Source organism: Loxodonta africana, chromosome 26 (genome assembly GCF_030014295.1).
Source record: "Loxodonta africana isolate mLoxAfr1 chromosome 26, mLoxAfr1.hap2, whole genome shotgun sequence".
NCBI lineage: Eukaryota > Metazoa > Chordata > Mammalia > Proboscidea > Elephantidae > Loxodonta > Loxodonta africana.
In genome coordinates, this window is record NC_087367.1 from 6371482 (window position 1) to 6385201 (window position 13720).

At 41.6% G+C, this 13720-nt stretch overlaps 1 protein-coding gene across 5 annotated transcripts in view; it reads left to right on the forward strand.

Annotated features, from left to right (window-relative positions):
* Positions 1-2346: 2346 nt before the first annotated feature.
* The window catches only part of PNPT1 (polyribonucleotide nucleotidyltransferase 1), a 45986-nt gene continuing 34612 nt past the window's right edge, over positions 2347-13720 (forward strand). For 2 of the 5 annotated variants that reach the window (XR_010319465.1, XM_064277040.1), the window contains exons 1-9: positions 2347-2524; positions 6323-6383; positions 6998-7072; positions 8031-8136; positions 9196-9245; positions 10385-10448; positions 10545-10592; positions 12494-12607; positions 13530-13716. Coding sequence is in view for 4 of the 5 variants with exons in the window: in XM_064277040.1 (XP_064133110.1) it covers positions 2364-2524; positions 6323-6383; positions 6998-7072; positions 8031-8136; positions 9196-9245; positions 10385-10448; positions 10545-10592; positions 12494-12607; positions 13530-13716 (866 nt within the window). In the remaining variant the exon portion in view is untranslated. Of the gene's footprint in view, positions 2525-3462; positions 4064-6322; positions 6384-6997; positions 7073-8030; positions 8137-9195; positions 9246-10384; positions 10449-10544; positions 10593-12493; positions 12608-13529; positions 13717-13720 lie in introns of those variants that run through there. The other 3 variants (XM_064277041.1, XM_064277043.1, XM_064277042.1) reach the window with 3 other exon arrangements.

Consider the following 13720-nt stretch of genomic DNA (forward strand, 5'->3'; position numbering starts at 1 on the left):
AGCTCAAGAAAGCAAGGTGTAGGCGAGCTGTTTTGCCATCAAATCAATTGGCTGTTTAGAACCCAGTATTTTTAAATCTTAAAACTACATTTGAGTGTTTGCTGAGTTTTTGTTGTCTGGTTTTCTTTGAGGGGAAAGGATTACTTCACTGGATGATGGCCTTAAAAGGCAAATATGCCCTCAAAATATAAAAACAGTCACTGGTTCATTCAAGGAACTACATAAAGAACTTCTATTGGACTAGATTAAAACGAACGGGAGAAATTGACCTACCCTGTAAAAACTCATCGAGGATACTGGCAGAATTCCCACCTTCCATGCTGGTAAGCCAGGTTCTGGTCCAGGCCAGTGAACCTCACGTGCAGCTGATGTGTTGCTATGATACCTCGTGTGCAGCTGATGTGTTGCTATGATATCTCGTGTGCAGCTGATGTGTTGCTATGATACTGAGCCAGTTTCAGGAGAGCTTCCAGAATAAGACAGACTAGGAGGCAAGGTCTGGCGACAGACTTCCCTGGCAGCGTTTCCTTCCATTGTGCATGGGACGGCCATGTACTGGGAGCTCCACGAAAGCTAACAACAAAAATTTATCAAATACAAATTCAAGAAATGTTTTTTTCGCTTTACAAAATACTTATTTGAAACAGTTGCTGGCGTTCTGCTTTTTAGTTTTGGTTTAGAAAATATTAACATTTGACCGAAAAGGGCAGAGAAATGAGTTGATACATATTAGCAATGAGGATGAAAATAAAGACATATTTCATTGGGCAAATCTGCTGCAACAGACCTCTTTAAAGTGTTAAAAAACAAAGATGTCACTTTGAGGACTTAAGTGCACCTGATCCAAGCCATGGTTATTTTCTATTGCCTCATATGCATGTGAAAGCTGGGCAACGAATAAGGAAAACCCAGGAAGAATTGATGCATTGAATTATGGTGCTGGCAAAGAATACTGAATTTACCATGGGCTGCCAGAATGAACAGATCTATCTTGGAAGAGGTACAGCCAGAATGCTCCTTAGAAGTGGGGATGGTGAGATTTTGTCTCAACATAACCTTGGACATATTATCAGGAGGGACCAGTCCCTGGAGAAAGATATCAAATTGGTAGAGGGTCATCGAAAAAGAGGAAGTCCCTCAATGAGATGTATTGACACAGTGCCTCCAACAATGAGCTCAAACATAGCAAGGATTGTGAGGACGGCATTGGACTGGGCAGTGTTTTGCTCTGTTGTACATAGAATGGCTGAGTCAGAACTGACTTGATGGCACCTAACAACCAGGGCTTCAAACCACTTTGTTCCAGTTCAAACCCTTGCTGAGAATCTGCATTTCTAACAAGGTCTCAGGACATGCTAATGCTGCTGGTTAGGGACCAATTCTGAGAACCACTATTACCAAAAACCCACTGCCCTGGAGTCATTCCGACTCACAGTGACCCTACACAACAGAGCAGAACTGCTCGATACAGTTTCCAAGGAACGCCTGGCAGATTTGAACTGCTGAACTCTTGGTTTGTAGCCGTAGCATTTAACCACTAAGCCAGCAGGGTTTCTGAGAACCACTACTATCAAAAAAAGTTTTATTATACCTAAGAATCACCTGTGGGTCTTGTTAAACTGTAAATTCTAACTCAGTATATCTAGGGTGGAAATCCTGGTTGCATAGTGGCTAAGAGTTCGGCTGCTAGCCAAAAGGTCGGCAGTTCGAATCCACCAAGAGCTCCCTGACAAACTCTATGAAGCAGTTCTACCCTACCCGTAGGGTCGCTATGAGTAGGAATCAACTCCACAATAATGGGTTTAGTTTTTGGTTTTATATCCCAGGTAGAAATGCAAATTCTCAGCAAGGGTTAGACCTGGAACAAACCATTCTGAAGCCCTGCTAACAACAACAAAATTATCAGTCGATGAAAAATGAAATTTATTTACTAGAAATCAATTAACACGAGCCTTCGCAGTAACATATTACTTATGTAAAATTTGTAACACAAAAACTGTGACCTACCACAAAAATTTCCAGCTCACAGAAACTAAATAACAATAATGTGTTGTTCTATGACTTCTATCATTACCACATTTGTCCTGCTTATTAAATACTTACATTATTCTAGGCCTTTGAAACAGGAGAGCAAAGAACTTACACTAGCCTTTCATTGGAGGATACGTAAGGGCTAAGGGAGGTTACGTCACACCGCGTTCGGAAAGGTTTGACCCTCTCCGGCCCGCGTAGAACGTGGCCTGGGCATCCGCTTCCTCGCCTCCCCCCCAGCGCCACGGAAACGAAACTGGACCAGGCTCCGCCCCGCGGTCTCTGGGCGAGCCAATCAGAGCCCAGCCCGGGCCGATCGCGCGCCGGGTGTCATGGCGGCCTGCAGGCGCTGCTGTTCGTGCCTCCGGCTGCGGCCGCTGGGTGCCGGGTCCCCCTGCCTGCCAGGGCGGGCTCGGCCACTTACCCCGCTGCAGGTGCGAGCACTGTGGGGCGGTGCGGGGCCCCGGGCTGTGGCCGTGGACTTAGGCGGCAGGTAAGCAAGGCTTGCCGTCCCTGTCTTTTCACGAGGCGTCGTGTCTGGCCAGTCCAAGTCGTTTCTGCTCCCGGTGTAGGAAGACGGCAGCCCAAGCCCTGCCCTCCTTAGTTACCCCAAGCCTGAAGTCCGTAATTCCCTTCTGGGTTTGGAGTCTGTCTTCTCGGGCCCTCCCCCTTCCCGCTCTATCTCTGCCTCGTGACCTTTGCTTCTCGGTCCTTGCTTTTGCCCTGTTCTGGGCTTCCCTTCCAGCTCAATCCGTCTTTCCGCCCGATTGCCGTTCTCTTTATTTTCGGGGGAGCCCTTGGATGGTGCAAACGGCTGACACGCCTGGCTGCTAACGTCAGGGTTGAAGGTTTGAGTCCCCCCAGATCTGGTTGGTCTACTTCCGAAAAACCGGCCATTGAAAACCCTCCTGAGCACACTTCTTCTCTAACACACGTGGGTCGCCAGGAGTCCAGTGGACAGGACAACAACCGTTTGCTTTTTTTTTTTTTTTTTTACTTTGGGGAACTCCTGGGCTCAAAAATGGGAAACATTCCAGCCTGGGATAACAAGTTGACAACGGGTGCTCATGTCTTTCAATCCAATTGATTGCCTAAAAGCGTGACTAGTATGACCCTGGGTAGCAAGGGAAAGGAAACGTCAGTTTACTGAACGCCAGTTAAATGATCCACACAATCTTTTTAATCGAGTTTATAATTAAGACGTCAGAGACTTTAGAAAAAAAAAAAAAAGTTAACTTCCCCACTGTCGGAACTGGTTGGATTTTGAACTTGTGTTTCTCTGGTTACAAATCCATGCTTTTTACAGGGGTCCATTTGCAGAATTCACTTAAAATTTTTTAAAAACTTGAATCGTTTTTAGAATAACTGGAACTGTTAATGTTTATATGTTTACATTGTTTACTTTTTTTTTTTTTTTTGGTACAACCCTGATTCAGACTGAAAACCAAAAAATCTGGCTTTGATTCGAGGCGTTCCTCATAACTTCCTGAGTGATTGACCTTGAACATGTTCCTTTATCACTTTTCTTGCAGCAAAATGAGGATATTAGAATAGATTAAGTCTGAAAATTTCTTCTGTAAAGGTCCAGATAGTAAATATTTTGGGCTTTGTGGGCTACATATTGTCTCTGTCCTATGTTCTTCTTTGTTCTTTGTTTTTTTAAAGAACTTTTCAAGAAATGTAAAAACCATTCTTAGCCTAAGGATTGTACAAAAATAGCTGACTCCTAGGTTGACCCCTAGACTAGATTATCTCTAAAGCTCCTTCCAGTGCTGACCTTCTTTAATGCTCATTTTTGTCGGGGAGGGACTTCTTTTGTTAAAGATCTGCACATTCTTCTTTGAAGAAATGCTCCCGAACATTTTACTCAATGAACTTGTTTGTGCTAGGCACCAGGGACCCAAAGCAACAGGACAAAGGCCCTGCCCTCCACATTTTCTCTCAATAGTTAACTTTGACTCTTTCATTTAGGAATCAACCTGGACCTCTCCTATGCTGTGTCATGTGTTGGAATAAGTGGCATGCCTTCTGGGTAAAGCAGTTCTTCCATCTTAGTCTTAAGTTTGTCCTTTGTAACATTTATTGAGTAGCAGCTCCAAGCACTTTGTATTTGTTATCATATGTGTTCTTTACAACACCATAACCCTAACCTAACCTGTTGCCATTGAGTCCATTCTGACTCATGGCAGCCTTACGGAACTGTCCCAGAGGGTTTCCAAGGAGTGGCTGGTGAATTTGAACTGCTGACCTTATGGTGGGCAGCCGAGCTCTTAACCACTGCACTACCTCTGTTCCTACAACACCCTAGGAGATTGTATATTACCTATTTTATGGTTGATGTAGAGGGGAAGGATAACTTTCTTTAAAAAGCCTACTCTGTGGTAGGAGTATTTCAGATAGGGTATTTAATGCTCACGTTATCCTTTGAGGCAAGTATTTCATTTTCAACTCTAAGCTTTTATTGAGCATCTACTGTGAACAAGGCACTGGAGACTCAGAGTTTTGAGGGAATGATATAAACACAGGTTCAGCACTGGGGCAGTCATTGTGGGAGAGGCATGCATAGGGCCCTAGGGAGCACAAAGGAGTATTTGTCACACGCTCAGCTTTTCCTTCTGTTGTACATAATGTCGCTATGAGTCGGAAGCGACTCGACGGCACCTAACGACTAACGGTAACAAGCTTGCTATTGGGAGGCGAGGCTTGAAGGATGAAGAGGAATCAGCAAGGAGAAAGTAGCGCAGAGAGTGATGTGCGTTTGCAAAGAGATGAAAGAATGCGTAGTGCATTTGAGTAGCTAAAAAAATTCAGTATGGATGAGGCAGAAGGTGAGATATGAGTAAGCAGGTGCCAAATCATAAAGGTCTTTTGGTTTTTGGTAGGCTTTTACTGGGTGTTGCTTGATGGATGTTAGTTGGTTGGATTTCATATCATGCTGCAAAAATCCAGATGGCTAATGACGTAGAGCATCTTTTCATGTGTTTGTTGGCCATTTGAATATCCTTTTTAGGATGTCTGTTCAAGTCCTTTGCTCATATTTTGATTGGGTTTGTCTTCTTGTTGTTAAGTTGTAGAAGCATTTTGTATGTTTTGGGTATTAGACCCTTATTGGATATTATGGTTCCCAGAAATTTTCTCCTGATCTGTAAGGCTATGTTTTCATTTTGTTGATAAAAATCCTTTAATGAATAGAAGTATTCATAAAAATTTTGCGAGGGCCCATTTATCTGTTGTCTCTGCCGCTCATGCTTTTGTTGCACTGCCTGATAGCCCATCTCTAAAAACTAAGTCCTACAGCTTCACCCCTGCTTTTTCCTCTAAGAATTTTATGGTGTTAGTTTTCACATGTAAGTCCTTGATCCATGAGAGGTCTCTGTTCTTAACGGTCCTTCTTAAGGACATGCTCCAAGAGGAAAAGAAATGAGAAGTGTGTCTGCACTGGGGCCGGACAGTCAGTGGACAGACATGTATTGGGTACCTGCTTTTCTAGATCGTAGGGACATAACATAGATGAGGTCTGTAACCTCAAGAATCTCTGAAAGACCTTTGACCCTTCATTTCCTTTCTCCAAATACCAATCAAGACGTGTCTGTGTTGCAGTCTGGTTAACTCCAGAATGAGTTGATCTCACTCTCTCTTCTGACGCAAGCCACAGGGCCTTCACCTGAACTGCTGCTGATGCTGAAGGCGGTAGGAAGCTGTAGGGAGAATGCAGGTTTTGGAGTGAGGCAGACAAGGCCTTACCTCATGCCCCCAGCACTTCCTGACTCTGCCTTCTGACAGCCTCAGTTTCATCATCAGTGTAGATGGGGCTAGGATGCTTACTGCAGAGGATGGTGAGAATTAAAGGGTCAGGCATGTGAAAGCAGCTCATGTAGTGCCTGGTACATAGTCAGATTTGAACTTGATCTTCTGCACACTTTTGTAACTCAGAATGTTTCTGATTTACCTTGTGGATAGGGACCTTGCTTGTATACCCACTTGTCCCCCAGGTTCTTCCCTTTTAGGAAAACCTTTAGCTCTGTACCCCTAAAATACTTTATCTCTTATTTAGAATTAAAGCTGTGCCCGTGGTTTCTGTATTCTAACTTAAGCAGCTCTTAAATTTCCCTTGTGCTTTTGGTAATGATTGTGAACTCCATCCCACCCTCCCCGTTTATTTTTTGCTGGCTGCAGGGCCATGGGACTTGGCAGCCTTTAGTTCTCTTAGAATCTTTGATTACTTAATACTAAGCCGGGAATGGCATTGATGACCTAAGTCCTTCTGTGTTGAATTTTTGTTTTCAAACAGAAAATTAGAAATGTCCACTGGAAAACTGGCCAGATTTGCAGACGGCTCTGCTGTAGTACAGGTAAAAAGTCCAGGTTTTATCAATTTCACGTTAAAAATGCTTACAGAGTCAGGTCCTGAGTACGTCCCCAACATCATAGAACTCCTTGGCGTGGTGCTACTGGAAATTAACTGAGGTACTACCGAGATCGTTTCTAGTGTCAGACCCTTTCCAGACGACCAGGAAGTCAGAAAGCTGGGTATATGAAATGACCTTTAGGGTTCCTTCCAAACTTTGGGTTCTGTTTTATTCTGGTAATGTTAATGCATCCTCTTGTGCTTTTCTAGAGAAAATTATTTTACTGTTTTGTTCAGTAGTGGTACTTGGGAATATTTTTCCTTATTTACAGCCTAAATTTCCTCATAGGAAGTAGAAGATACAGGCCCTCCATGACCCTTTTTCCCTTTTGGTTCTGTTGCTTTCGAAAAGCCCAGCGACCATCCTAATACTGAGTGTGGGCGTGGAGAAGGGATCAGGATTGGGCCACTTGTGAACAATTACTGTCATGGTATCAAGGGACAACAGTTCCCCTCCTTGAGTTTATCTGGAGTAAGGATTCATTCAGCTGCTGCTTATATGTTGATATCTGATCTTAAAGGAATTTACCAATGTTGCTGTTGTTTTGTTTAACTAAGTCAGGTGACACAGCAGTGATGGTCACAGCAGTCAGTAAAACAAAACCTTCGCCCTCCCAGTTCATGCCGTTGGTGGTAAGTATCTGCCAATTTATCTGAACCGTAAACAGCATAAATGGAGGATTTTGAATATTTTTGCCCAATATCTAGTGAGCGCAAAATGTAAACCTTGCACAACAGAGGAGTTTTAGATGATTCATTAAAACTTTTGAGTCATTAAAAAATGTAAAATTAAAAAAGAATATAAACTGATTACTTCACACCAATTCTCACGCTAGTAGTAAGTGTACTATAGAATGTATGTAAGTTGAGAAGAACAGTAGAAATGTGAAAACTCATTGCTTTCATAGGTTTCTTTCCAATGTGAGTCTGTTGTTGTTATTGCTTGCCATCGAGTGGATTCTGTCTCATAGCGACCCCATGTGTGCAGAGTAGAACTGCTCCATAGGGTTTTCAAGGTTGTGATATTTTGGAAGCAGATGAGGCCTGTCTTCCAAGGAGCCTCTGAGTGAGTTCAAACTAACAACCTTTGTACCACCCAAGGACTCCTGATGAGTCTACAGGTATATACTTAGTTAAGAGTAAGTTCATTAGGATTTTATGGGTTTTTTTCTTTTATAAAAAGGGGAATACAATTATATCTATCACAGTCATAATGGAAAAATAGGAATATATGACTTGACCAGAATGAGCTACCACAGGAAATAGTGAAGCTAGGTAGACATCTGACTGCTGGGAGGGAGGAGCCTGGATTATAGGGCATCTGGCGATAAATTATGGGATTTCGTGATATCCATAATTCAATTTACAGGTGTATAAACTTTTTTTTTAATTGATTTGCTGAAACATTTTTATCAGCTCTCTCCCCAAAAAATACAAAAAGTAAAAGTAAATGAAATATTCTCTCTTCTTGGTCTAGAATACGTTGTTAGCAACTTCAGGAAAATTAGTATTTGTGTAGTAGTTCTTGAAGTATAGTTTGTTACTACAAAAAGGAATCATATGGACTTAATTTTTCCCATCACTGCGTTAGGTTGACTATAGACAGAAGGCTGCTGCAGCAGGTAGAATTCCCACAAACTACCTTAGAAGAGAGATCGGTTCTTCTGATAAAGAAATCCTTACAAGTCGAATCATAGGTAAGATATGAAAACAGAAGCGTCGACCCTCTCCGACATCCCTGTGTTAGGATCTCTTCCGTCTGTGTGCTACCAAAAAACCAAACCCATTGCTGTCGAGTTGATTCTGACTCAGAGCGACCCTTAGGAAAGAGCAGAACTGCCCCATAGGGCTTCCAAGGGGCAGCTGGTGGATTCGAACTGCCGACTCTTTGGTTAGCAGCCGAGCTCTTAACCACTGCATCACCAGGGCTCCACTGTGTTCTGCCATATCCCTTAAATTGTCCTTCACCGCATCAGTACCACCTGAGGTTATTCTGTATATCCCCTCAGTCCAACTCGAACTCCATGGGAGTAAGAACTTTTCTTTGTTCTCTACTTAATCTCCTGTACCTGGCAAACTGCTTGGCACAGGATAGGCATTCAGTAAACATTTATTGACTTAATGAATGATTGTATTAAGCATTAAAATCCCATTGAAGCTGTCCCCAGTACTTCATTTTCATATTCACCATAGTAATTCTTAAAAGCATTATAGTCATCAGCTATTGAAATATGTCTGTAATGCCTCAAATCTTTGACAGCTCTAAATTCTATGAAATTATTTGTGATTATTTGTAATCTAAATTTGTGAGTTGAACTTCTATGGGAAAAAATTACCTTGAATCTAGTGGTGATAACAGAAATTGCTCATGTGTGTATACACATCCATCAGACACAGAATACCAAGGAAGAGTTTCTTTTGATCTGCTGTTGGTCTTAACTCTTCCCTCTGCTTGTGTGTGTAACCCGTGCCTGTGAACCAAAACAAAAACTTGCCCCTGACCCAGTCTTTAGATTGTGGGCTCCTGCCCTGACAGATTTCTGTTGTTAGGGCCTGGTATGTATTAACTGAAGCATTGACGTTTATTTATGTCTCTTTTAGCAAGTCAGACTGTTGGGATAATTTTTTTTTTTTTTTTTTAACATTGACAGCTAGCTATATTATTTTTCAGCCAGGTGTTTAATGGGGGAAAAGCTTTGAAATGTAAAGCAGCTCCTGATGGTACTGTCTAATGTCTTTTTTCCCTCCTTTGGCAGATCGTTCAATTAGACCTCTCTTTCCAGCTGGCTACTTTTATGATACACAGGTAGGCTCTGATTTAGGTTTATTTGGTTCCAGCTCAAGCAAACATTCCTTATTGGAGGGTTCCAGACAGAGTGGGAGAAAAATGTAGAACAAAATCCAGATTCACCAAAAAAAAACAGACTTAACTGGTCTGACAGAGACTGGAGGAACCTCCGAGACTAGGGCCCCCCAGACATCCTGCTGACTCAGAACTGAAGCCATTCCCTAAGTCCACCTTTCAGCCAAAGATTAGATGGGCCTATAAAACAAACAGTAACACATGTGAAGAACGTGCTTCTTAGTTCAGGCTCATACTGGTATAGACTACGATAATCAGGACAACTAATCTTTATGCCCGGGTCTTCTAAAACTGTAGTTGATAGTGTTTTAAAACCTTGTAAACATTATTTCCTTTCATCATATAACCTGTACACTTTTCTCAAGTAACCATGTTCTTAATTTGATACAAACCAATATGTCCTTGCTCCATTTCCCCCCCTAGTGACCACTTTGCAAGGATGTCACAGCCTCCAGGAAGTTATTAAGTACATGACCTTGACACATCATTACAGTCTAAAGTAACACATTGTTTTGTTCCACCTGTGGTGATAAACGGAAGACAAGAAGATTCTTACGTAACAGAAACAGCTAACATTTACTAAATACTTGTGCTAAGTGCTTTACACACAGTATTTTATGTAATGCTGGCAGGGACTGTTAAGGAAGGTGCTATTATTTTTCCCTTTTAAAGACAAGGATCTGAGGCTTAATTTAAATAGTTCACCCAAGGCCAGACGTTTAGTTAAATCATTTCAAAATTAGAGTTTGATAACAAAGCCCATGCTTTTAACCATATAAAACTGTTGCCATGGAGTTGACTCTGACTCACGGCGACCCCATGTGTGTCAGAGTAGAACGGTGCTCCTTAGGGTTTTCAGGGGCTGATTTTTTAGAAGCAGATTACCAGGCCTTTCTTCCAAGGGGCCTCTGGGTAGTTTTGTACCTCCAGCCTTTCAGTTAGCCACCAAGCGTATTAACCATTTGCACTCCTCAGAGACTCACGCTCCCGTATTTTAGGCCAGTATGGTAACTTAAATGAAAAGCCTCCCAAATCAATGTAGATGATGTTTAAAGTGCTTCAAATCTTTTCCCATGTACCAGGTCCTTTGTAATCTGTTAGCAGTAGATGGTGTTAATGAACCCGATGTCCTAGCAATTAATGGTGGTAAGTATAAAAATAGAAGATAAAATTAGCATTGTTGATTTAGAAAGCAATGAAATATTTTTATTTCAGCTCTTATTTTTCTGTCCTTTTTTTAAGCTTCTGTAGCCCTCTCATTATCAGATATTCCCTGGAATGGACCCATTGGTAAGTTACAGTTTCCAAGTAGAAACGTTGTTCTTTAGTGAATATCAGTGAGCTTGTTACGGCAACGGCATTGGCTCAGATTTATTGTCTCTTGGGGAGCTGAACAGGATGGCATTCTAAAACTCTTTTCCACTCTTTTGGACATTTTAATCCTTGCCTTGGGTTTTATTTCTGATAGCAATATGTTACAGTGTTACAGATTTTATTTCCCTAGGTACTTTGACTTCTTGGATACCTCTTTCTGTTCCGAGGACTTTTCTTTATTGACTGGGAAATCATGAGTGTGTGCTCTCCCAGGATAAAACAAGCATATGCTCATAACTTACAGTTCATTTAAGGTGTAATCACACAATATAAAAATGATTCATCCAGTAAACCATTCTTGAGTGCCCTAAATGCTAAATACTGAGCTAAGCACTAAAGAAACAAAAGCAAACTAGGCTCTGGCAATGTGAAGAGTGATGAAGCAGTTTGTGCTTGAAGAATAAGTAAGGGACCCGAGAGTATGGTCCCCAGACACCCTTTAAACTCAGTACTGAAGTCACTCCTGAGGTTCACCCTTCAGCCAGATTAGACAGGCCTGTAAAACAGAATGAGACTAAATGGGCACACCAACCCAGGGGTAAGGATGAGAAGGCAGGAGGGGGACAGGAAAGTTGGTAACGGGGAACCCAGGATTGAGAAGGATCATTGCGGGGTTGGCAACCAATGTCACAAAACAATGTGTATGAGTTGTTTAATGAGAAACCGATATGCTCTGTAAACCTTCATCTAAAGCACAATAAAAAAAAATGGTGGCATACTATTAAAAAAAAAAATAAGAGAGATGGTGTTGCTACCCTTAGTGAATGTCTTGTTCAAGGACTTAATAGATGAGTCCTGATCAAAAGGGGGGGGAATGCGAAACTGGATTTCAAATTTCATATGGAATCCACTGAGGCTGAAGGAACCCCCATATCTGTTGCCCTGAGAAAATATTTGAACCTTGAACCAAAACTATCCCCTTAAGTCACCTTCAGACTAAACAACAGTAAAGTATGTTTGCCTTGAGCATTGTGCTCTTTTAAAGAATTAGATCAAATTGACAGCAGTAACTAAAGCATAGACAGGTAGTTTACGGGGCAGTGAGTCTAAGTCAGTAGTTCTGAAATAGCACGGAGAGAGAGAGCGAGAATGGCGACACGATATGAGGAAAGTCATCCGTGTCTTTGAACTGTACATGTAGAAATCGTTGAATGGGTGTGTGATCAGCTGTGTATATTTTCACCAAAAATAAAAAGAGCAAGGGAATCAGACAAATGATTGTAAAGATGCAGACAAAATGTTAAGAAAATGAAAGAAGGGCAGGTTTAGTTTTGTGAGGTCAGGTTGTCAGGGAGGCCTTCTCGGTGGTCAGTGTGTTTAAGGTGAACCTTAGTAGGATCCGGGGCCTTGGTGGCGCAGTGCTTAAGAGTTATGGCATGCTACGGCTGCTAACCCAAAGGTCAGCAGTTCAAATCCACCAGCCGCTCCTTAGAAACCCTGTGGAGCAGTTCTACTCTGTCCTATAGGGTTGCTCTGAGTTGGAATCAACTTGCTGGCAACGGGGTTTTTTGGATTGGTTAGTAGGATCAGATGGTAAGCATTTGCCTTGGAGGAAGTGCATTCTAGGGCAGGAGAAGAGCATAAATGTAATCACAGAGACGTGGAAGAGATGGTCTGTTAGAGCAACTCACGGTGGTCTAGCGAGGCCAGAGGTGAGGTAGGTTAGGACGTTGTGTGGTCCTTAAATAACCATGGTGGAAGGATGGGTTTTATTCCGTGGTCATAGTCAAAGATGGGGAATTGAAGCCATCCCTGCGGTAATGTCTTGGAAACAAGGAGTTTTATTAAACAATCACCAATATTTTAATGCATTTTAGGGGCAGTGCGAATAGGAGTAATTGGCGGAGAATGTATTGTCAACCCTACACGAAAAGAAATGTCTTCCAGTACTTTAAACTTAGTGGTTGCTGGAGCCTCTAGAAGTCAGATTGGTGAGTCGTTTAAGGACTAGATGTATTCTGAATTCTTTTTAGAAGTTCTGGCTTTTTAAGTATGCATTCAAACTCTTTTATGTATGTGTTTTGTCAGTCACATAAAGGTTTTTGTTTCGTTTTATCCCTGCCCCGTCTCAGTAGTGTACTTGCTTCATATTCAACACCTAAATGACAGGTAAGTAGGCAGGTGGCCGTTCAGCCTTCAGAAGCCAAGGCTGCAGCTGTATAGCAGGTTTTGGTTGGATACCGTGAAAGAAGCCCAACTACAGAGCTTCCCTGCTTTACGCAGGAGTTTTGCTTTTATCAAAGTGTAAGCAACCTTTTTTGTGATGGTAGCTGGGGTCCCCTAGTTGGCTTACTTGAAAAAGTGTCACTGCGAAGATTTCCCAATCTGTGCTAGAATAAATAAAATGACAGTGAGTCCGGATTAAGTGGGAGGTCAGATCAGATAACTGTTAAACAAGAGACATTTATTGGACACCTACTGTGTGGGGTAGTTCTAATTTCATCTTAAATACATATTAAAAATAAGCATGGTTGTACACCTTTAAAGGGTGAATTTTATGGTATGTGAATTATATCTCAAAGCTGTTAAAAAATATGTATATGCATATTTTTCATTTTTTTTTTAAGTGGGAAATGCCTCATTAAATATGAGAGAATATAAACCTAAATTTAAATATCAGGGTTTATCTATTCATTTACTGCTGTTTGTATTTTGGAACTATATTAATTCTGAGGAAAGAAACCAAAATATGATTACACCATTAAGAAATAAAGTTTTGTTAAAAATAATATTTAAAATAAATTATTAAAAATTTTATTAAAAATAAAATTAATCATGTCACAGTGTTTGAAAATGCTATGTTGGTAAAAAGTTCGACGGCAATCATCATCTTTTTTTTCCCCCCTTAAATAGTCATGCTGGAAGCCTCTGCAGAGAACGTCCTACAGCAGGACTTCTGCCATGCCATCAAAGTGGGAGTCAAGTACACCCAGCAGATAATTCAGGGCATACAGCAGTTGGTAAAAGAAATTGGTGTTACCAAGAGAACACCTCAGAAGTTATTTACCCCTTCACCAGAGATGGTGACACACGCTCATAAGTAA